The sequence below is a fragment of the Stenella coeruleoalba genome (genome assembly GCF_951394435.1).
Source record: "Stenella coeruleoalba genome assembly, chromosome: 5".
Taxonomy (NCBI): domain Eukaryota; kingdom Metazoa; phylum Chordata; class Mammalia; order Artiodactyla; family Delphinidae; genus Stenella; species Stenella coeruleoalba.
The window spans coordinates 72,345,184-72,365,466 of record NC_137150.1 but is presented as its reverse complement, the minus strand read 5'-3'; the positions used below and the strand labels follow the sequence as shown (position 1 = coordinate 72,365,466).

The following is a 20,283-nucleotide window of genomic DNA, read 5'->3' as shown; positions in this document are numbered from 1 at the left end:
GAGACTTTAATATGGAGCATTTTTATATTCTAAAGCCTTCAGAAGTCATTTGAATCCCATAATTTATAAGAATTTCTGAGAAATGAAATACAGGGCTCATTTTATTATGAAACAAAACCACTTGTGAAATATCAAAATACAGTACAAGTATGTGTACTTATATATGCACTCTATTCCATAATTACACTGAAATTATGAAGCACCACTTCTGAGTTTAGCAATTTTCCAGGTTTCCATTTGTTTTGTTGTTTAAATGTTATCTTAGCATGGAACACATATGCTAAAAACTCAGTGTTAGAGAGAAAGCAGATGGGGTAAAATATTAACTGATGAAAGTAGGTGAAGGATGATATGTGGGTGTTCTAAGTACTATTCTTGCATTTCTCTTATTTTTCTATAGCTCTGAAATTTTTGAAAATAAAAAGGAGGGAAATAAAAAAATTAAGCTTAATTCCAATGATATATTTGTGTAAATACATAAAGTAACCAATTATAGTGTACGAAATAGAGGGTTTTTTAAGAAAATATTTATTTGGCTGTGCTGGGTCTTAGTTGCGGCATGCGGGATCTTTGTTGCGACATCTTTTAGTTGCAGCACGTGGGATCTTTAGTTGTTGCAAGCAGAATCTTTTAGTTGCGGCATGAAGAATCTTCAGTTGCGGCATGTGGGATTTTTAGTTGTAGCATGGAGGATCTTTAGTTGCGGCATGCAAACTCTTAGTTGAGGCACGTGGGATCTAGTTCCCTGACCAGGGATCGAACCCAGGCCCCGTATTTTGGGAGTGCAGAGTCTTAGCCACTGGACCACCAGGGAAGTCCCCAAAATAGAGTTTTAAAGTATCTTTGGGAGGATATAGAAGAACTGGTAACCTTAGTTATCCCTAAGAAGGTGAAATGGGTGCTTGGGGAACAGGGTTAAGAGACAGCCTGTATAGCTTTTAAATCTTTTGAATTTTAAACCTTGTTAAAGATGTTACCTTTGAAATAAGCAAGCAAACAAAACTACAACAAATGTACAATCTGCAATCATGTAGATTGTTACAATATGAATCGTGCAAAATTTCATATAAATTAAGCTTTACAAACCCTTGATTTCAACATAGCAATTACATTAGTATATAGCAGAAAAATGTACCAAAACAGCCTATGAATAAATGCATATCTTCATTTTTTATTATCTAGCTATACAGTTTTACCATGGGTACAGAAGAACCCTAGCAGTCATGGATTTAAAACTTGCTTTTTCTAATTCCAGAGCAATCCCGAGGGTACATGATATGAATAATTAATTTATAATTCTGCCTAGGCACTTACTGAGGGCACTGAAAAACTAACATTTAGTGAGTAAACATTTACAACTCAAAATGGTTTTGTTTTCTAATCATTATCTAGCTGAGTGACTTCAATTGTGTTTATTTGTCAACACGGTTCCCAAAAGAAAGCTAAGGATTGTAGGAACTACAATTCCTCGCGCTATTATTAGACATAAAGAGGTCTAAGAGGTCTAAGAAAGATATCATTCTATTTAATGAAAGATATCATTCTATTTAAGAAAATACAAGTTTAGAATACACTGAAGAATGAAATGGCATAATTGGTTGTGATTTCATACTGCATTTTATGGAAGGAAAATTATATTCTATAATATTAGTCATGAATTTGGGGATCTGTAGAGGTCTCAAGGTATATCTCATCTCTTTTATCACTTCTGGCTTCAAAATACAACCTTATAGAATTTTTATACACAAAATGAAAAATATCTCTTTCTACCAAAGTCAGCTGTATTTCTCATTTGTTGCAAGCACATGTAAAACCTTTGCAAGATATAAGACTCCAAGGGATAAAGACAATTTTTAGGAACTCTGACCTTGATATTTAAGATGTGAGGTTTCTATTGACTCAACAAGGCACAGTGGAAGCATTTCTGGATTTAAAGTGTACTACATTCTATTCCAGGAAAAAAGTTATGCAGCTGAGGGCTGCATTGCTAAAAGAGGAGTTGCCACCAAGTGTAAGATCCAGCCAAATAGTTGGATCTTGCTAAAAATATGGATCTAGCCAACAACAGTCATAAATTCCAAAACCACAATTACAAACCTTGGCAATATTTTAACATTTCTACTCTTCAACGTCTAAAAACAGGTGTACAAATATATATAAGGTAGAGAGGTTTATAAACAGGCATATGATTTGGCATAAGTATCAATTTTAGAGACTCTTAACAAAATAAGTCCAACTTATTAATATGAAAAGAACAAGTTTATTACGTCATAAGCTTGACTTGAAGTGAATTAACTGGCTATAATAAACATTAATGTTTCACTGACAATTTTTACTGGCTATCTTAAAACTTTTAAGTTTTAGACTATGATTTGGATGAATCAGATCTTATAAATAAGCTCTTTTGAGGAAATTATGAACTGATGTTTTAATACCTTTCCCATAGAAGTAGACATTGAATAGCATTTCATTGACCTTAGAGGGGGTTCTAAGTTGGGATCACCCTTTTCAAAGACAATCTGCACTTAACCACTTTTGCCACTAGATGGTTAAGTATGTACCAGTGAGTGAATCACTACAATAAATAGTTAAAAGCAAAGAGGAAAGAGCAGTGAATGCATGAATACTTTTAAATTAAACAAGAAAACAGAGATGTGAAACACATTCTTACATATTTCTAAAAATTTTGCATTTACTTAAAATGCTTTCATTTTTTAAGTCTAGAGGAGGAGGCAATTCACACAATCAAAACTCCTGAAAATTTAGGTTTTAACACCATCTACATGGGAAAACTACAGAGGCTTTTAATTCTCTCTCCCTCCACTGGTATAGATATATGGCACAGTGACTTAAAATATACTCATTTTGTTTTTAGCAACTAGTAGGAGTTTTAGAGAAATTTCTATTTGGGGGCATCATATTCTCTTACTATGTCATTGGTTACAACATAAGGTGAATAAAATTAAATGGTTGTGAAACACAATATATAAAACTGAGCATAAAATCACCACTTCAGTAAAAGAAATTTAAAGAAACAGCAATTATTTATGTTGTCCAATTTTCAAGTGGTAAAACTGTAACAGACTTATATTTACCTGCGTTTACTGGGAATCACCCCAACTTCATCACTTTCACCATCTGGTGTAACCTGCCTGGCCTGCCACCATTCGTCATCAGAAGCATTAATAACATGGAGGATATCTCCAAATTTGAAGTTCAATCCCTGACTAGGAAGGCCACTGTCTTTAGTCTTGTCATAATCAAAAAGGGCCCTAGATTAAGAAGAAAAAAGTCCATAATTATTTCTTATAATGATATTATGAATATTAAATAAACAGGATCCTAAAAATATATATATAATCTGGGTAGATAATTAAACAATGTACCATGGTAGGCAGAATAATGCCAAGCTCAATTTTGTGCTATATTATTGGGTCGACCAAAAAGTTTGCTCGGGCTTTTCCGTGAGATGTTACAGAAAAGCCCGAAAGAACTTTTCGGCCAACCCAATACAAGAAGACAATGAGACTAAAAAAGAAATAGCAAAATTAACTTGTTATGTTAATAGATATACTACCTTATTTCTCTCAATACTGTATGAGAAATAAAAAAATATACTTTTAGTACAATCCAATGGCAACCTGTATTGAATTCTAAAATGAAGACAAATCTGGTCAGTTGTTCTAAATTAATAAAGTAAATATTAAAAGAGACACTTCTCTTTATTTTGACTAGACACACTTGGGTAAACAAATTCCCTGACTGATCTGATTCATCATTTGTGGACTTTAATACTAGATCAACAGAGTGATTATTTTCCCAGTTAACTATTCCTTTCATTTATTCATAAAACTATAATTAATAGGGTTTTCAGAGTCAATAACAATGATGAAAACTAACTACAGATGACGATATGATGACTTTAACAGCTGCCAACCATTTTGGAAAAAATACTGTATTAATTTAATATAGTAATTGCAAAATGTTAGGAATATTGTAAAATTTGATAACAAGAAAATAGTGTACTGATACTTAATTAGTGTACAATATTTAAGCAAATTAAATTCTTTTTCTTTAACATCTTTATTGGAGTATAATTGCTTTAGAATGGTGACAAATTAAATTCTTATATTCAAAAAACCTCTAACAAGAGTACAGGAAGGATCCCAGGAATTACATTTATAATACAATTTATTCATTCTTTTGTTCTAATTTGGCAATGGGAAATTAGGATACAAATCATATTCCTTTTTATGCTACCCAACTCTTAAGACTATCTCTTGAAGTAAAACTGAAGAGGGGTGAAATTATTTGATGGCTAAATGAATGAACTAGTTAATGGTTTTCAAATGTGTTCTTTCAAAGTCTTTTCAGTGGCTAACAGTGTGAAGGAAGTAGGTGAGAATCAAAAGTGGGAAGGCTTACTTAAACATATATTAAAACATATCTAATACATTGGATTTTATTTGAAGAAAGAATTCTACAACTGTAAGATAAAGATTATAAATGATATAAATGTGAAGTCATTACTTCAGTAAATTCTGAATACTAAGGAAACGTCTTTCTACTGGAAAAGTATAGTTAACTTCAAATAATACAAAGGTTTGATATAGTTAGTAATTTACTAAATATTTATTTAAAAAGGTAATTAAGTAGATATGACAAAGATAAAGATGACAAAGATGATGAAGATACAAATAAACAGAATATAAAATAGCAAATAAAGTACCTTAAGAGGTAGAACAAATGCCACAGGATATTCAGAAAAGGGAAAATACTACATCTCAACGTTTTTATTATCATAAATTAATCTTTTGAATTACAAAATCAACACAACTATATTACCGATGAGCAACGAAGAAATCACTCACAATCTCTACTCCCTATGTTAGCATTTAAACTTTGTCTTTTAGTACTCGGATTAATAAAAAAAAGGAACTCATGGAATACTTACTTGAGCTATTAATCATAAGAATATAATGAACACCTGTTAATCTACTCTCCAACCTAAGACTATACACAAAACTTTTATCAGTAACTTACATTCACCTATGTATTTTTCCCCTTGATTCTGTTTCCCTCAGATTAAGAGTTAAGCACTGTTAGAAGGTAACCACCATTCTGAATAGTGTTTATTATTTCCTTGCTCCTTACCCTTTTTTGTTGGTTTGGTTTTATCACACACATATGGATGACTAAGTAATTATGTATGATTTTACCTATTTCAGAGCTTTATAAAAAAGGTATCATACTGTATGTAGTCTTTTGTAGCCTTAACTTTATTTTTACTTTTGAAATTAAAAATACATTTACTAAAAAGAACCATAAGACTTCTGGTTAACTATGGCAGACTGGCTACATGTATCTACAGGCATACCTCATTTTATTGTGCTTTACCTTATTGCACTTGCCAGATATTGTGTTTTTTTTTTTTTACAAGTTGAAGGTTTTGTGGCAACCCTGTGTTGGGTTGGCATAACCCTGTGGTAATCCCAAGTCTATTGGTGTCATTTTCCCGACATTTGCTCTCTGCATGTCTCTATGTCACATTTTGGTAATTCTCCCAATATTTCAAACTTTTTCATTATTATTATATTTATTATGGTGATCTTTAATGTTACTATTGTAATCATTTTGGTGCATCACGAACCATGCTCTTATACGATGGTAACTTAATTGATAAATGTGTGTGTTCTGACTGCTCTACCAACTGACCCTTCCCCATCTCCCTCCCATCTCCTTGGGACTCCCTATTCCCTGAGACACAATAATATTGAAATTAGGCCAATTAATAGACCTACAATGGCCTCTAAATGTTCACATGAAAGGAAGAGTCACAGGTCTCTCACTTTAAATTAGCTAGAAATTGTTAAGCTTAGTGAGGAAGGCATGTTGAAAGCCAAGACAGGCCAAAAACTAGGCTTCTTGCCATCAAACGGTTAGCTAAGTAGAAAAAAAATGAAAGTGCTACTTGAGTAAACACAGGAATAATAAAGTGAAACAGCCTTACTGCTGACACTAATAAAGTTTTAGTGGTCTGGATAGAAGATCAAACCAGCCACAACATTCCTTTAAGCCAAAGTGTAATCCAGAGTAAGGCCCAAACTCTCTTCAATTCCATGAAGGCTGAGAGAGGTGAGGAAGCTGCAGAAAAGTTCAAAGCTAGCAGAGGTTGGTTCATAAGGTTTCAGGAAAGAAGCCATCTCCGTAACATAGAAGTGCAAGGTAAAGCAGCAAGCGCTGATGTAGAAGCTGCAACAAGTTATCCAGAAGATCTAAATAAGTAATGAAGGTGGTTACACTAAAGAACAGATTTTTGATGTGGACAAAACAGCCTTATATTGGAAGAAGATGCCATCTAGAACTTTCATAGCTAGAGAGAAGTCAATGCCGGGCTTCCAAGCTTCAAAGGGCAGGCTGACTCTCTTGTTAGGGGCTAATGCAGCTGGTGAGTTTAAGTTAAGCCAATGCTCATTTACCATTCTGAAAATCCTATGGTTCTTAAGAATTATGCTAAATCTACTCTGCCTGTGCTATAGAAATGAAACAACAAAGCCTGGATGACAGCACATTTGTTTACAACATGGTTTACTGAATATTTTAAGCACACTGTTGAGACCTACTGCTCAAAAAAAATTTTTTTTCTTTCAAAATATTACTGCTCATTGACAATCTACCTGGTCACCCAAGAGCTTTGATGGAAGTGTAAAATTAGATGCTGTTTTCATGCCTGCTAAGACAACTTCCATTCTGTAGCCCATGGATCAAGGAGTAATTTTGACTTTCAAGACTTACTAGTTATGATAGTGATTCCTCTGATGGATCTGGACAAAGTAAATTGAAAACCTCCCATAAAGGATTCACCATTCTAGATGCCATTAAGAGCATTGGTGATTCACGGAAGAGGTCAAAATATCAATATTAACAGGAGTTTGCAAGAAGTTGATTCCAAACCTCACTGATGACTTTGAGGGGTCTGAGACCTCAGCGGAGGAAGTAACTACAGATGTGAACCCACTCTTGGTGAAGATGCTGTGAAGATTACTGAAATGTCAACAAGGGATGGAAATATTACATCAACTTAGTTGATAAAGCAGCGGCAGGATCTGAGAGAACTGAGTGCAATTTTGAAAGAAGTTGACTGTGGGTAAAATGCTGTCAAATAGCATTGCATGCTCCAGAGAAACTGTTCACGAACGGGAGAGTCAGTCAGTTTGCAAACTTCACTGGTGTCTTATTTTTAGGAAACTGCCACAGCCACCCCAACCTCCAGCAACACCACCTTGATCAGTCAGCAGTCATCAATATGGAGGCAGGACCATCCACCAGCAAAAAAAAAACTATGACTTGTGTAAGGCTCATTGATGGTTAGCATTTTTAGCAATAAAATATTTTTAAATTGAGGTATGTATTGTTTTTAAAGACATAATTCTATTGCACATTTAACTGACTACAATATAGTGTAAACATAACTTTTATATACACTGGGAAACCAAAAAATTCGTGACTTGCTTTATTGTGATATTCACTGTATTGCAGTGGTCTGGAACTAAACCTGCAAAATCTCTGAGGTAATGCTTGTATTTCCTTTCCATCCTGAAACTCACTAAAATGACGACAACATCACCACCACCACCAAAAACAAACACAAAAGAGAGAAGACAACAAGGAGAAAAGAGAGTTTAACATGGTTTTGGATGATGGTAAATTTAGCAGAGTAGAGGAAGCTCTAAATAGGGTGCCTGAAGAGAAGGATATTGAAACAAGATTTACTCCACGAGACCCCAGAAATGCTCACAAGTTAGAGGTGTACACTATCCAGGTAGGCAGAGATAAATTACTGCCATGAAAACAGAAGAACTGGTGGAACTTACTATAGAAATTAAATGTTACTCAAATGAAGAATATTTTATTATAAAAAGATACAGGTAAACAGAAGTGTTGGATGATATGACATATCAAGCTACACTAGTCACCCAGTAAAATATCAACTTAAAAAATTTTCTGGTTTGTATTTATTTTATATTTCTTTATCATACTATTATTATTCAAGAGGTTATATAACTTTCATTAATAAAATTATAATAATACTCCAACTCCTGAAAGACACACTATCAGGAAATCAATCATAAAAAAACATTTCCTTGGTTTGCAATACACTTTTCTACAGTAAAACTAAGTCATGGTGAAAAACCTGAAAGAATCTGCATGCATGCATAAAGACTGCAATAATCAGAAATTTAAAAAATTTACCTGACATAGAGGGATCGCTTCTGGCTAGTTCGAAGAGAACCTGAACCTGAACTAATGCTACTATTCATCATCTGCTCCCGTAAGTCATGTATTTTGGCTTCAAAACGACTGTATTCTGATGGAAGAAAAAAGAGAAATAAATTCATATTTTATATTCTAAAAAAATAAGTTACTTGAAGATAAAGTATTAAATATGTAAGCTGTCTTATAATTGATTAAATGTGGTCAGAACCTTAAAAGAGTAATCTATACAAGATTTTGCCCAAGATGCAAATTTTAAAACTTAACAATCTCTAAGTGTACCAGGAATTAGAACTGGTTGAAAACAGTATTTTCAGTATGCTATTTTAAAGTTCGTATCACATTTAATAAAGGACAATTTCCATGTATCAAATAGCAGTATCAATTTTACTGTCGAATTTAACTGTAAATTTTAAAAAGTAGGATTTATTCTAATTTTTATACTTAAAAAAGCCTAAAATAATTTATACTAGATGCTTTGTTTACTGACTTTTTCTGTGAAGAAATCAGCTAATCCTATATTTTCAAATTATAGAACTTGTGCAGGGTCAATAATATGTGAAAAATATGCCTTAATAAGTTAATAAATGAAATTAAATTTACTTCAACTCATTATATAATTTATAAATTTTCAAATGTTAAAATAAGATGCACAAAAGCAATCTGAAGAAATAAACATTTTATTTAAGATACTTTTTATACAAAAACAAATATGATTTTGAAGATGGACTATTTTAAACTATATCATACATTAAAAGCTACCAAACCTATTAATAACAAAAAGTTTAAGCACTTTTTCAAAAATACTGCAATTACACGGTTATACACACTTATACCTTTTTCTCTATTTACAACAAACAACTAACAGACAAGTCAGATTCCATTAGATTTTTTTTATAAAACCAGTCTTATAGCAAGAGCAAGTAACTTGTCTGGAGCGTGTGTAGTTTTAAGAAGACAGAGTAAGAGTAAGCATGATTATTGCTGAGTTACTCTTCCTTTCACCACAGTCATCAAGCTTGTTTTCTGGATACCAAGATTAAGGAATTGAAGCAACAATTCATCAAAAAACTCAGAAATATTTAAATGCTCACAATAATATGTAATAAAATATTCTTTTATTGCCCTTTAAAAATATAATAGAAAATTTAAAGTATAAACATTAGTAGACTGATTAGTAAAAATGAATCCCTGACAATTCAACAATTATCAACTCATGGCAAATCTTTAGTCTATGTAGACACAGCTAAGATACAGACAGATCGATGGATGAAGATAAAGATTAAAAATATGAAGTGAATCCTGAGTTTATACTGGTTCTTCTAATTAAAAATTAGGGCCATTAGGTTTTTACTTAATCTCTTCTTACTTTATATGCTTCCTTGCAATATGAAGAATCCTGGTTCTCAAGACACTGGGGGTAACAGAATTAGATGACCCATCACGACTTACTTGTTTTAACCCATATTATATTCACAACAGTCTTAAAATAACACCAAAACTACAACCATGACATGATTACTAAAAACAGTTAATTACCTTTGCTAGTTCTTTTTATCTTTGGAGTATGGCTTATTAGGAATATACAGTTGAATACTGTTTTAAAGTCACTGGGAATAGTTCCTTCCTAGGTGTTAAGGCTGCCAACTGGATATACAGCCAGGTTCATTTGTTCATTTTAATTTTCAACTTCAATTTTTAGGGGTTGCTTTTTACATTTTTCATTGTTTTTATAGGTAGGTAAAACAGTTCCAAAGTCAAATCTATAAAACAAGGATATCAAACAAGAATATCCCTCTCTCCCTAACCTACTCTGTCCTGGTCATTATAAACATTTAAAGAAATGTTTATACTTCCACTTTTAATAATATAAGTAAACATATATGTAACATACAAATATGTTTATACTTATTCTATATTATTTTAATCTATGTATATTTAAACTATATATATATTTTATAATTAATATGTATATGTACATACACATATATGTATTGTTCCTCCTTGTTTAATAAACAGTAACATACACATTTCTCCACATTGCTTAATTTTTTAAAAATTAATTAATTTTTTTGGCTGTGTTGGGTCTTTGTTTCTGTGTGAGGGCTATCTCTAGTTGTGGCAAGCAGGGGCCACTCTTCATTGCGGTGCGCGGGCCTCTCACTACTGCGGCCTCTCTTGTTGCGGAGCACAGGCTCCAGACGGGCCTAGCTGCTCCACGGCATGTGGGATCCTCCCAGACCAGGGCTTGAACCCGTGTCCCCTGCATTAGCAGGCAGATTCTCAACCACTGCGCCACCAGGGAAGCCCTGCTTATTTTATTTAATAATAAGTAGTCTTATTGCAGTAATAGTAAGAATGCTCCACAGCAGTATATACAGACGTCCCTCATTCTTTTTTTATAGCTATATGGTTCTTTTATTTCTAAACTCTAACTCTTTGTTACAACAAGATACTATATAGGGTTAGAGTTTGCTTTACTAGCAAATCTGAAAATTGTTTTCTTGTAACAATTAAGCTGAATTAACTTTTGATATAATTGAAGTTGTGTGATCTCCAGTTCTATTCATTCTGTTTTATATTTTATGTTCATATGCTGAATATATATATATACATGACTTTTATACACATAGCTTGTGGCAGATTATATATTCCAAAGATGGAATATATAATTGCCATTCCCTGAACAAGAGGTGGAGTCTAATCCCTTTCTTGAATTTGGGCTGGTCTTATGACTCAATTGTAAGCAAGTGAATGTGGTAGAAACGATCATATGTGACTTTCTAGGTTACATCAGAAGAGTCCATGGAACATTTGCCTGGTTCTTAGGGGCTGCTTGATCTGGAGGAAGCCAGACACCATGTAAGAAGTTCAACTACTCTCAAAGCACCACTCTTCAGAGGTCATGTGATAGTTCTCTGAGCCCAAACTTCTAGCTGATGCCAACAAAGTCCCAAGACAAGGGGAGTGAAGCCATTTTGGACCTTCCAAAGCAGCTCATCCATCAGCTGAATCTCATTAAGTGACCTCGGTCTATGCCACAAGAACCATACAAGCCAAAATTCCAGCGGAATTCCTAACATAGTGAATCCATAAAATGATGTTTTAATCCACTGAGCTTTGGGGGTGGTTATGAAGTAATAGCAACTGGAACACAGTTTCACTGTGCAGTCTATTTGTTCATATATATATACACATATATACATACACACACACACACACAAGGACAAGCCTTCCTAAGTTTATATATATATATATATATATATATATACATACATATATATATATATATATATATACGCACACACGCACATGCACACTAGATTCCTAAACAAGGGATCATATTATATGAATATATAAAATATTTATATAAAATTTGTATTTTAATAAATGTTTATAAAACACTTATAAACATTTATATATACTTAATAAAATATATTTAAATAAAATTTAAATATTTATAAAAGTAAATATATAAATATAAAATTAGGAAGCTTTATTCTGTTGTTCTAATGATAACTCTTGGTTTGGCTTTTGGCCCCCTACTATGAGCAATCTCCCCAGATCTAATTTGAAATATTATCCTTTTATATTAATAACTTCAAAGCAATCAGAAAGTTTATTCTAATTTTTTTTATCCTGTTGCGTTGGGTCTTTGTTGCTGCCTGCGGACTTTCTCTAGTTGCGGCGAGGGGGGGCTGCTCTTTGTTGCAGTGCGCGGGTTTCTCATTGCAGTGGCTTCTCTTGTTGCAGAGCATGGGCTCTAGGTGCACGGGCTTCAGTAGTTGCAGCACATGGGCTCAGCAGTTGTGGCCTGCAGGCTCTAGAGTGCAGGCTCAGTAGTTGTGGCGCATGGGCTTAGTTGCTCTGCGGTATGTGGGATCCTCCCAAACCAGGGCTTGAACCCATGTCCCCTGCATTGGCAGCTGGATTCTTAACTACTGAACCACCAGGCAAGTCCTTCTATTTTCACATTATCTACAATTCTACCCTCATTTTCTGATAACTGCATTTTTTCCAAACTGTCATAGCATACAGTTTTTTCATATTATACATTCTTTTCCTTATAACTACCTTAATTACTAACACCAGTCTTTATGTCAGCATCTCTTCCATTTTTGATGTCTGAAGTTTGTTCTTTCTCCTCAGGAAGGGTTTATGTGAACAATAACATCCTAATTCTCTGTTGATACATTTGATTGCAGTCTTTATATTTCAAGTCTGTTTGATTCACAGTTTCTTTCTTTGATTCTTAAATATGTTGACTCCATTGTCTCTTATAAATGATGGAGGATGAAGTTCTGATGACAACCTCATTTTCTTTTCTTTAAAAAAACATTTTTTGGGGGTCTGGAATTTCACCAAATTTTTTCTCTTAATTCCAATAATTTTATTAGAATGTTTCTCAGTGATGGTTATTACCTTAGGTACCTGGATTGTCCTTTCGATATGTAGCTTAAATTATTATTTTTAATTTCAGAAAAGTTTTCTTGTTTATATATTTTTATTATTTGTTTTGTTGTACTGTTTTGGTTTTTTCCTATGAGACTATTATATGCATGTTGAATATTCTCTGCCTACTTTCTACATCTGTCACTCTCAAACCCTTTCTTATTCTTTTTTAAAAATTAATATATTTTTAAAGATTGAAGCAATCACAAACTTTTTCCTGAACCATTTGAGAGTAACATGCTACTCTGACGTCACTCTTGAATTCTCAGTGTGTAATGCCTACAAATAAAGATACTTTCTTATACAATCACAAGACCATCAAAATCAAGAAAGCAATGTTAATACATTACTACATCTAATGCTCACATCCCACTGAAGTTTCTCCAATAATGTCCTTAATAGCAAAAGGATCCATTTTGAAATCATGAGTTATATCAGAGCATATAGACATTAAAATTGTCATATTTTTAAAGTCTCCTCCAGTCAGAGCAGTTTCTCAGTCTCTCCTTGACTTTGTAATCTTGCTACCGTTGAAAATTAGAGGACAATTATTTTGTACAATGTCTTCTTTAGATTTGTCTGATGTTCCCACATTTAGTCCTGCAACTTTGGCAGGAATGTCACAGAAGAGATGTATGTTCTTTTCAATGCACCCTACCAGGTGGTATACATTTCTGATTTGTCCCATTACTGATGCTATAAACTTTCAGCACTTGATGAAGGTTGTGTCTGCCAGGTTTCTCTATTGCAAAATTACTCTTTTTCCATTTGCAAATAGCAAGTTATTGAAACCATGTACACATCTCCATTCTCATCAAACTTTCAATTAATTCACTTATTTATATTAGTAAAGACCCATGATTCCTTAGTTTATTCAGTGGATTACTATCAGGTATTATTATCATCAATCTGATGTTCAAATTGTTCCCAATTTGGCCAGTGGGAACCCTTTCAAATTGGATTATGTGCCCTTTGACATGCCTCCATCATTCCTTGAGCACTTCCTTGCTTTCTGGCATAAAATATTACAGAGTAATCTGTAATATTTCCTTGCCCCACTCCTGGAACAGGCCATTTATCCAAACAGCCTTGGTAATTTAGATGGGGAATAGTATTTAGAAGCTAAGATCTGAGGCTTAGGTGTGCTCATTGCTACTGGGGTGGCATTGAGCCCAGGCCTTCTCAGTGGATAGAGCCAGGGAATTCCATATATATATGTAAAATAGATACACATTTATAACTATATGTTTATATTATGTAAACTGAAAATATGTTCATAAAAATTTCTCCAATTCTAATCTAATAATATATGGTCTATATTTAGTTTTCTCCCTTTCAATATTTATAACTCTCTTCTCCAACACTGAAAATCACAGACAACATTACCCTTAAAATATATATTCCTTTGATCAATCTCTCTGTATGTAACTAGCCTTCTGCTTCTAGTACCATCTACTTTCCAGACTGGGCTCTGACCAGTCCCATGTGTAACCATCTCACTCTGCTCAGGCTCCAACTCCTCACACCAGGACAGCTGCTTGTGTGGAAGCCCTCATCATGGTTAAGTCCTAACGGTTTACCATAGATGTCCCCCACCTTCCCAGCCCTGCAATGCACATAATTACCTTGCTATGCTTCACCTAATGGCTTTAATACAAAATTGATCAGGATGCAGAAGGGAAAGAACTCTTTATTTTTGATTTTTAAAAATTCCTCTTTTTTACCTACTTGCTTTAAATAACTATTGTGTGCTCCTTCTAGTTAAACTTAATTTTTAAAATAAAAGTTTTCTTTATCTCTAATAATTTCCTGAGTTCTATTAACTCATTTATGTTGTTCTTCCATATATTCATTTTCCTTTAACTTGTTTTGCAATATTAGGTTATACTTTTCATTTGTTTTGTGGGCATGTCTTTCTGGCATACTTTCATTGTAGAGACATTATTCTGATTCTTATTTTCATTTTCCAAATAGGTTTCCATTGGATTCAATCTTGATCCTTTTCTGTTGTTCATTTTTATGAGAAATTAGTTTTCCTAAACTTTTTAAGGTAAGAGTATTGCATCAGGATGGCTTTTCTATCTCCACAGCTCTAAAACTCCCTTTTGCTGTTTCTGTCAAGTGTTCAAAGATATATCTCATATACTGTGAGATCTCCTGGGCTTTCTCTCCCCCCACTCATCTGGACCTTCTATATCCTTTGGCTCTATTATCCCTATCCTGCTCAGTTTGGATTTTATTCCTAGTAATTGTTCCTTGGTGTGGGGCTTTGAACTAAAAGGGAGCTGTAGCTGGTTAATTGGGTCATGGGGCTCAGACTGCTCCAGCTTCTTCACACCTTATTGCAGATCCCTTGCACTCACATGTAGATTGTGCAAAAACCCTTATAGTTTCAGAGGCAGTTCTCAATAGATCCACCTCGTTTTTTAAATGAGTACAGATTGGCTTTTGGGCTTCTTCTACTGATTCTCCGGGTACAGATGCTGATATCATGGGGTCTTACAGCTGTTGACAGCTTGTTTATACCTGCTTTTATATTGAGGTTCATGGGGATACCTTTTCATCTGGTTTTGCTACCTTAATTTTTTTCTGGGGGTGAGGAGTGGGGAGTTCTGGGCAATTCAGTTTTTTTTTTTTGGTTTTTTTTTGCAATTCAGTTTTAAATTTAACTTTTTTTTTTTTAGATTTGAATTTTTATTTATTTTTAAAACACCTTTATTGGAGTATAATTGCTTTACAGTGGTGTGTTAGTTTCTGCTATATAACAAACTGAATCAGCTATATATATACATACGTCCCCATAACTCCTCCCTCTTGCGTCTCCCTCCCACCCTCCCTATCCCACCCATCTAGGTGGATACAAAGCACCAAGCTGATCTGCCCGTGCTATGCAGGCGCTTCCCACCAGTGATCTATTTTACATTTGGTAGTGTATATATGTCCACACCACTCTTTCACTTCATCCCAGCTTACCCTTCCCTCTCCCCACGTCCTCAAATCCATTCTCTACGTCTGCGTCTTTATTCCTGTCCTGCCCCTAGGTTCTTTAGAACCTTTTTTTTTTGATTCCATATATATGTGTTAGCATATGGTATTTTTCTCTTTCTGACTTACTTCACTCTGTATGACAGTCTCTAGGTCCATCCACCTCACTACAAATAACTCAATTTCATTCCTTTTATGGCTGAGTAATATTCCATTGTATATATGTGCCACATCTTTTTTATCCATTCATCTGTCGATGGACACTAAGGTTGCTTCCATGTCCTGGCTATTATAAATAGAGCTGCAATGAACATTGTGGTACATGCCTCTTTTTGAATTATGGTTTTCTCAGGGTATGTGCCCAGTAGTGGGATTGCTGGGTCATATGGTAGTTCTATTTTTAGTTTTTTAAGGAACCTGCATACTGTTCTCCATAGTGGCTGTATCAATTTACATTCCCACCAACAGTGCAAGAGGGTTCCATTTTCTCCACACCCTCTCCAGCATTTACTGTTTGTAGATTTTTGGATGATGGCCATTCTGACTGGTGTGAGCTGATACCTCATTGTAGTTTTGATTTGCATTTCTCTAATGATTAGTGATGTTGAACATCCTTTCATGTGTTTGTTGGCAATCCGCATGTCTTCTTTGAAGAAATGTTTGTTTAGGTCTTCTGTCCATTTTTGGATTGAGTTGTTTGCTCTTTTTATATTGAGCTGCTTGTAAATTTTGGAGATTAATCCTCTGTCAGTTGCTTCATCTGCAAATATTTTCTCCCATTCTGAGGGTTGTCTTTTCATCTCGTTTATGGTTTCCTTTGCTGTGCAAAAGCTTTTAAGTTTCATTAGGTTCCATTTATTTTTGCTTTTACTTCCATTTCTCTAGGAGGTGGGTCAAAAAGGATCTTGCTGTGATTTACGTCATAGAGTGTTCTTCTGCCTATGTTTTCCTCTAAGAATTGTATAGTGTCTGGCCTTAGATTTAGGTCTTTAATCCATTTTGAATTTATTTTTGTATATGGTGTTAGGGTGTGTTCTAATTTCATTCTTTTACATGTAGCTGTCCAGTTTTTCCAGCACTGGGAAAGAGGCTGTCTTTTCTCTACTGTATATTTTTGCCTCCTATATCAAAGACAAGGTGACCATATATGTGTGGATTTATCTCTGGGCTTTCTATCCTGTTCCACTGATCTATATTTCTGTTTTTGTGCCAGTACCATGCTGTCTTGATTACTGTAGATTTTTAGTGTAGTCTGAAGTCAGGGAGCCTGATTCCTCCAACTCTGTTTTCCTTTCTCAAGATTGCTTTGGCTATTTGGGGTCTTTTGTGTTTCCATACAAATTATGAAATGTTTTGTTCTAGTTCTGTGAAAAATGCCATTGGTAGTTTGATAGGGATTGCACTGAATCTGTAGATCATTTTGGGTAGTACAGCCATTTTCACAATGTTCATTCTTCCAATTCAAGAACATGGTATATCTCTCCATCTGTTTGTATCATCTTTAATTTCCTTCATCAGTGTCTTATAGTTTTCTGCATACAGGTCTTTTGTCTCCTTAGGTAGGCTTATTCCTAGGCATTTTATTCTTTTTGTTACAGTGGTAAATGGGAGTGTACCTTTAACTTCTCTTTCAGATTTTTCATTGTTAGTGTATAGGAATGCCAGAGATTTCTCTGCATTAATTTTGTATCCTGATACTTTACCAAATTCAATGATTAGCTCTAGTAGTTTTCTCGTGGCATCTTTAGGATTCTCTATGTATAGTATCATGTCATCTGCACAGTGACAGTTTTACTTTTTCTTTTCCGATTTGGATTCCTTTTCTTTTTCTTCTGATTGCTGTGGCTAAAACTTCCAAAACTATGTTGAATAATAGTGGTGAAAGTGGGCAACTTTGTCTTGTTCCTGATCTTAGTGGAAATGCTTTCAGTTTTTCACCACTGAGAACAATGCTGGCTGTGGTTTTGTCATACATGGCCTTCATTATGTTGAGGTAAGTTCCTTCTATGCCTACTTTCTGGAGGGTCTTTATTATAAATGGGTGTTGAATATTGTCGAAAGCTTTTTCTGCATCTATTGACAGGATCATATGAGTTTTCTCCTTCAATTTGTTAATACGGTTTATCACATTGATTGATTTGCATATATTGAAGAATCCTTGCATTCCTGGGATAAACCCCACTTGATCATGGTGTATGATCCTTTTAATGTGCTGTTGGATTCTGTTTGCTAGTATTTTGTTGAGGATTTTTGCATCTGTGTTCATCAGTGATATTGGCCTGTGGTTTTCTTTCTTTGTGACATCCTTGTCTGGTTTTGGCATCAGGGTGATGGTGGCCTCGTATAATGAGTTTGGGAGTGTTCCCCCTCTGCTATATTTTGGAACAGTTTGAGAAGGATAGGTGTTAGCTCTTCTCTAAATGTTTGATAGAATTTGCCTGTGAAGCCATCTGGTCCTGGGCTTTTGTTTGTTGGAAGATTTTTAATCACAGTTTCAATTTCAGTGCTTGTGATTGGTCTGTTTATATTTTCTATTTCTTCCTCGTTCAGTCTTGGAAGGTTGTGCTTTTCTAAGAATTTGTCCATTTCTTCCAGGTTGGCCATTTTATTGGCATATAGTTGCATGTAGTAATCTCTCATCATCCTTTGTATTTCTGCAGTGTCAGTAGTTACTTTTCCTTTTTCATTTCTAATTCTATTGATTTGAGTCTCCTTCCTTGTTTTCTTGATGAGTGTGGCTAATGGTTTATCAGTTTTGTTTATCTTCTCAAAGAACCAGCTTTTAGTTTTACTGATCTTTGCTATCGTTTCCTTCATTTCTTTTTCATTTTTTTCTAATCTGATCTTATTATTTCCTTCCTCCTGCTAACTTTGGGGTTATTTTGTTCTTCTTTCTCTAATTGCTTTAGGTGTAAGAGTAGGTTGTGTATTTGAGATGTTTTTTGTTTCTTGAGGTAGGATTGTATTGCTATAAACTTCCCTCTTGGAAATGCTTTTGCTGCATCCAATAGGTTTTGGGTCGTCGTGTTTTCATTGTCATTTGTTTCTAGGTATTTTTTTATTTCCTCTTTGATTTCTTCAGTGATCTCTTGCTTATTTAGTGTGTATTGTTTAGCCTCCACATGTTTGTAATTTTTACAGATTTTTTCCTGTAATTGACATCTAGTCTCATAGTGTTGTGGTTGGAAAAGATACTTGATACGATTTCAATTTTCTTAAATTTACCAAGGCTTGATTTGTGACCCAAGATATGATCTATCCTGGAGAATGTTCCATGAGCACTTGAGAAAAATGTGTATTCTGTTGTTTTTGGATGGAATGCCCTATAAGTATCAATTAAGTCCATCTTGTTTAATGTATCATTTAAAGCTTGTGTTTCCTTATTTATTTTCATTTTGGATGATCTGTCCATTGGTGAAAGTGGGGTGTTAAAGTCCCCTACTGTGATCGTGTTACTGTCGATTTCCCCTTTTATGGGTGTTAGCATTTGCCTTACGTATTGAGGTGCTCCTATGCTGGGTGCATAAATATTTAGAATTGTTATATCTTTTTCTTGGATTGATCCCTTCATCATTATGTAGTGTCCTTCTTTGTCTCTTGTAATAGTCTTCATTTTAAAGTCTATTTTGCCTGATACGAGAACTGCTACTCCAGCTTTCTTTTGATTTCCGTTTGCATGGAATATCTTTTTCCATCCCCTCACTTTCAGTCTGAATGTGTCCCTAGGTCTGAAGTGGGTTTCTCGTAGACACCATATATACGGGTCTTGTTTTTGTATCCATTCAGCCAGTCTATGTCTTTTGGTTGGAGCATTTAATCCATTTACGTTTAAGGTAGTTATCAATATGTATGTTCTTAATTGCCATTTTCTTAATTGTTTTGGGTTTATTATTGTAGGTCTTTTCCTTCTCTTGTGTTTCCTGCCTAGAGAAGTTCCTTTAGCATTTGTTGTAAAGCTGGTTTGGTGGTGCTGAATTCTCTTAGCTTTTGCTTGTCTGTAAAGGTTTTAATTTCTCCATCAAATCTGAATGAGATCCTTGCTGGATACAGTAATCTTGGTTGTAGGTTTTTCCCTTTCATCACTTTAAATATGTCCTGCCACTCACTTCTGGCTTGCAGTTTCTGCTAAAAGATCAGCTATTAACCTTATGGGATTCCCTTGTATGTTATTTGTCACTTTTCCCTTGCTGCTTTTAATATTTTTTCGTTGTATTTAATTTTTGATAGTTTGATTAATATGTGTCTTGGCGTATTTCTCCTTGGATTTATCCTGTATGGGACTCTCTGTGCTTCCTGGCCTTGACTATTTCCTTTCCCATATTAGGGAAGTTTTCAACTATAATCTCTTCAAATATTTTCTCAGTCCCTTTCTCTTTCTCTTCTTTTTCTGGGACCCCTATAATTCGAACGTTGGTGTGTTTAATGTTGTCCCAGAGGTTTCTGAGACTGTCCTCCATTCTTTTCATTCTTCTTTATTCTGCTCTGTGGTAGTTATTTCCACTATTTTATCTTCCAGGTCATCTATCCGTTCTTCTGCCTCAGTTATTCTGCTATTGATTCTTTCTGGAGAAT

General features: G+C 34.4%; 1 protein-coding gene across 15 annotated transcripts in view; it reads right to left on the bottom strand.

Moving 5' to 3' along the window:
- The window catches only part of DLG1 (discs large MAGUK scaffold protein 1), a 286,057-nt gene that overhangs the window by 47,150 nt on the left and 218,624 nt on the right, over nucleotides 1–20,283 (bottom strand). For all 15 annotated transcript variants that reach the window (XM_079922700.1, XM_079922698.1, XM_079922699.1 and 12 more), the window contains 2 exons: nucleotides 8,254–8,368; nucleotides 3,096–3,272 (listed from right to left, as the gene is read on the bottom strand). In XM_079922700.1, coding sequence (XP_079778826.1) covers nucleotides 3,096–3,272; nucleotides 8,254–8,368 — 292 coding nt within the window. The remainder of the gene's footprint in view (nucleotides 1–3,095; nucleotides 3,273–8,253; nucleotides 8,369–20,283) is intronic.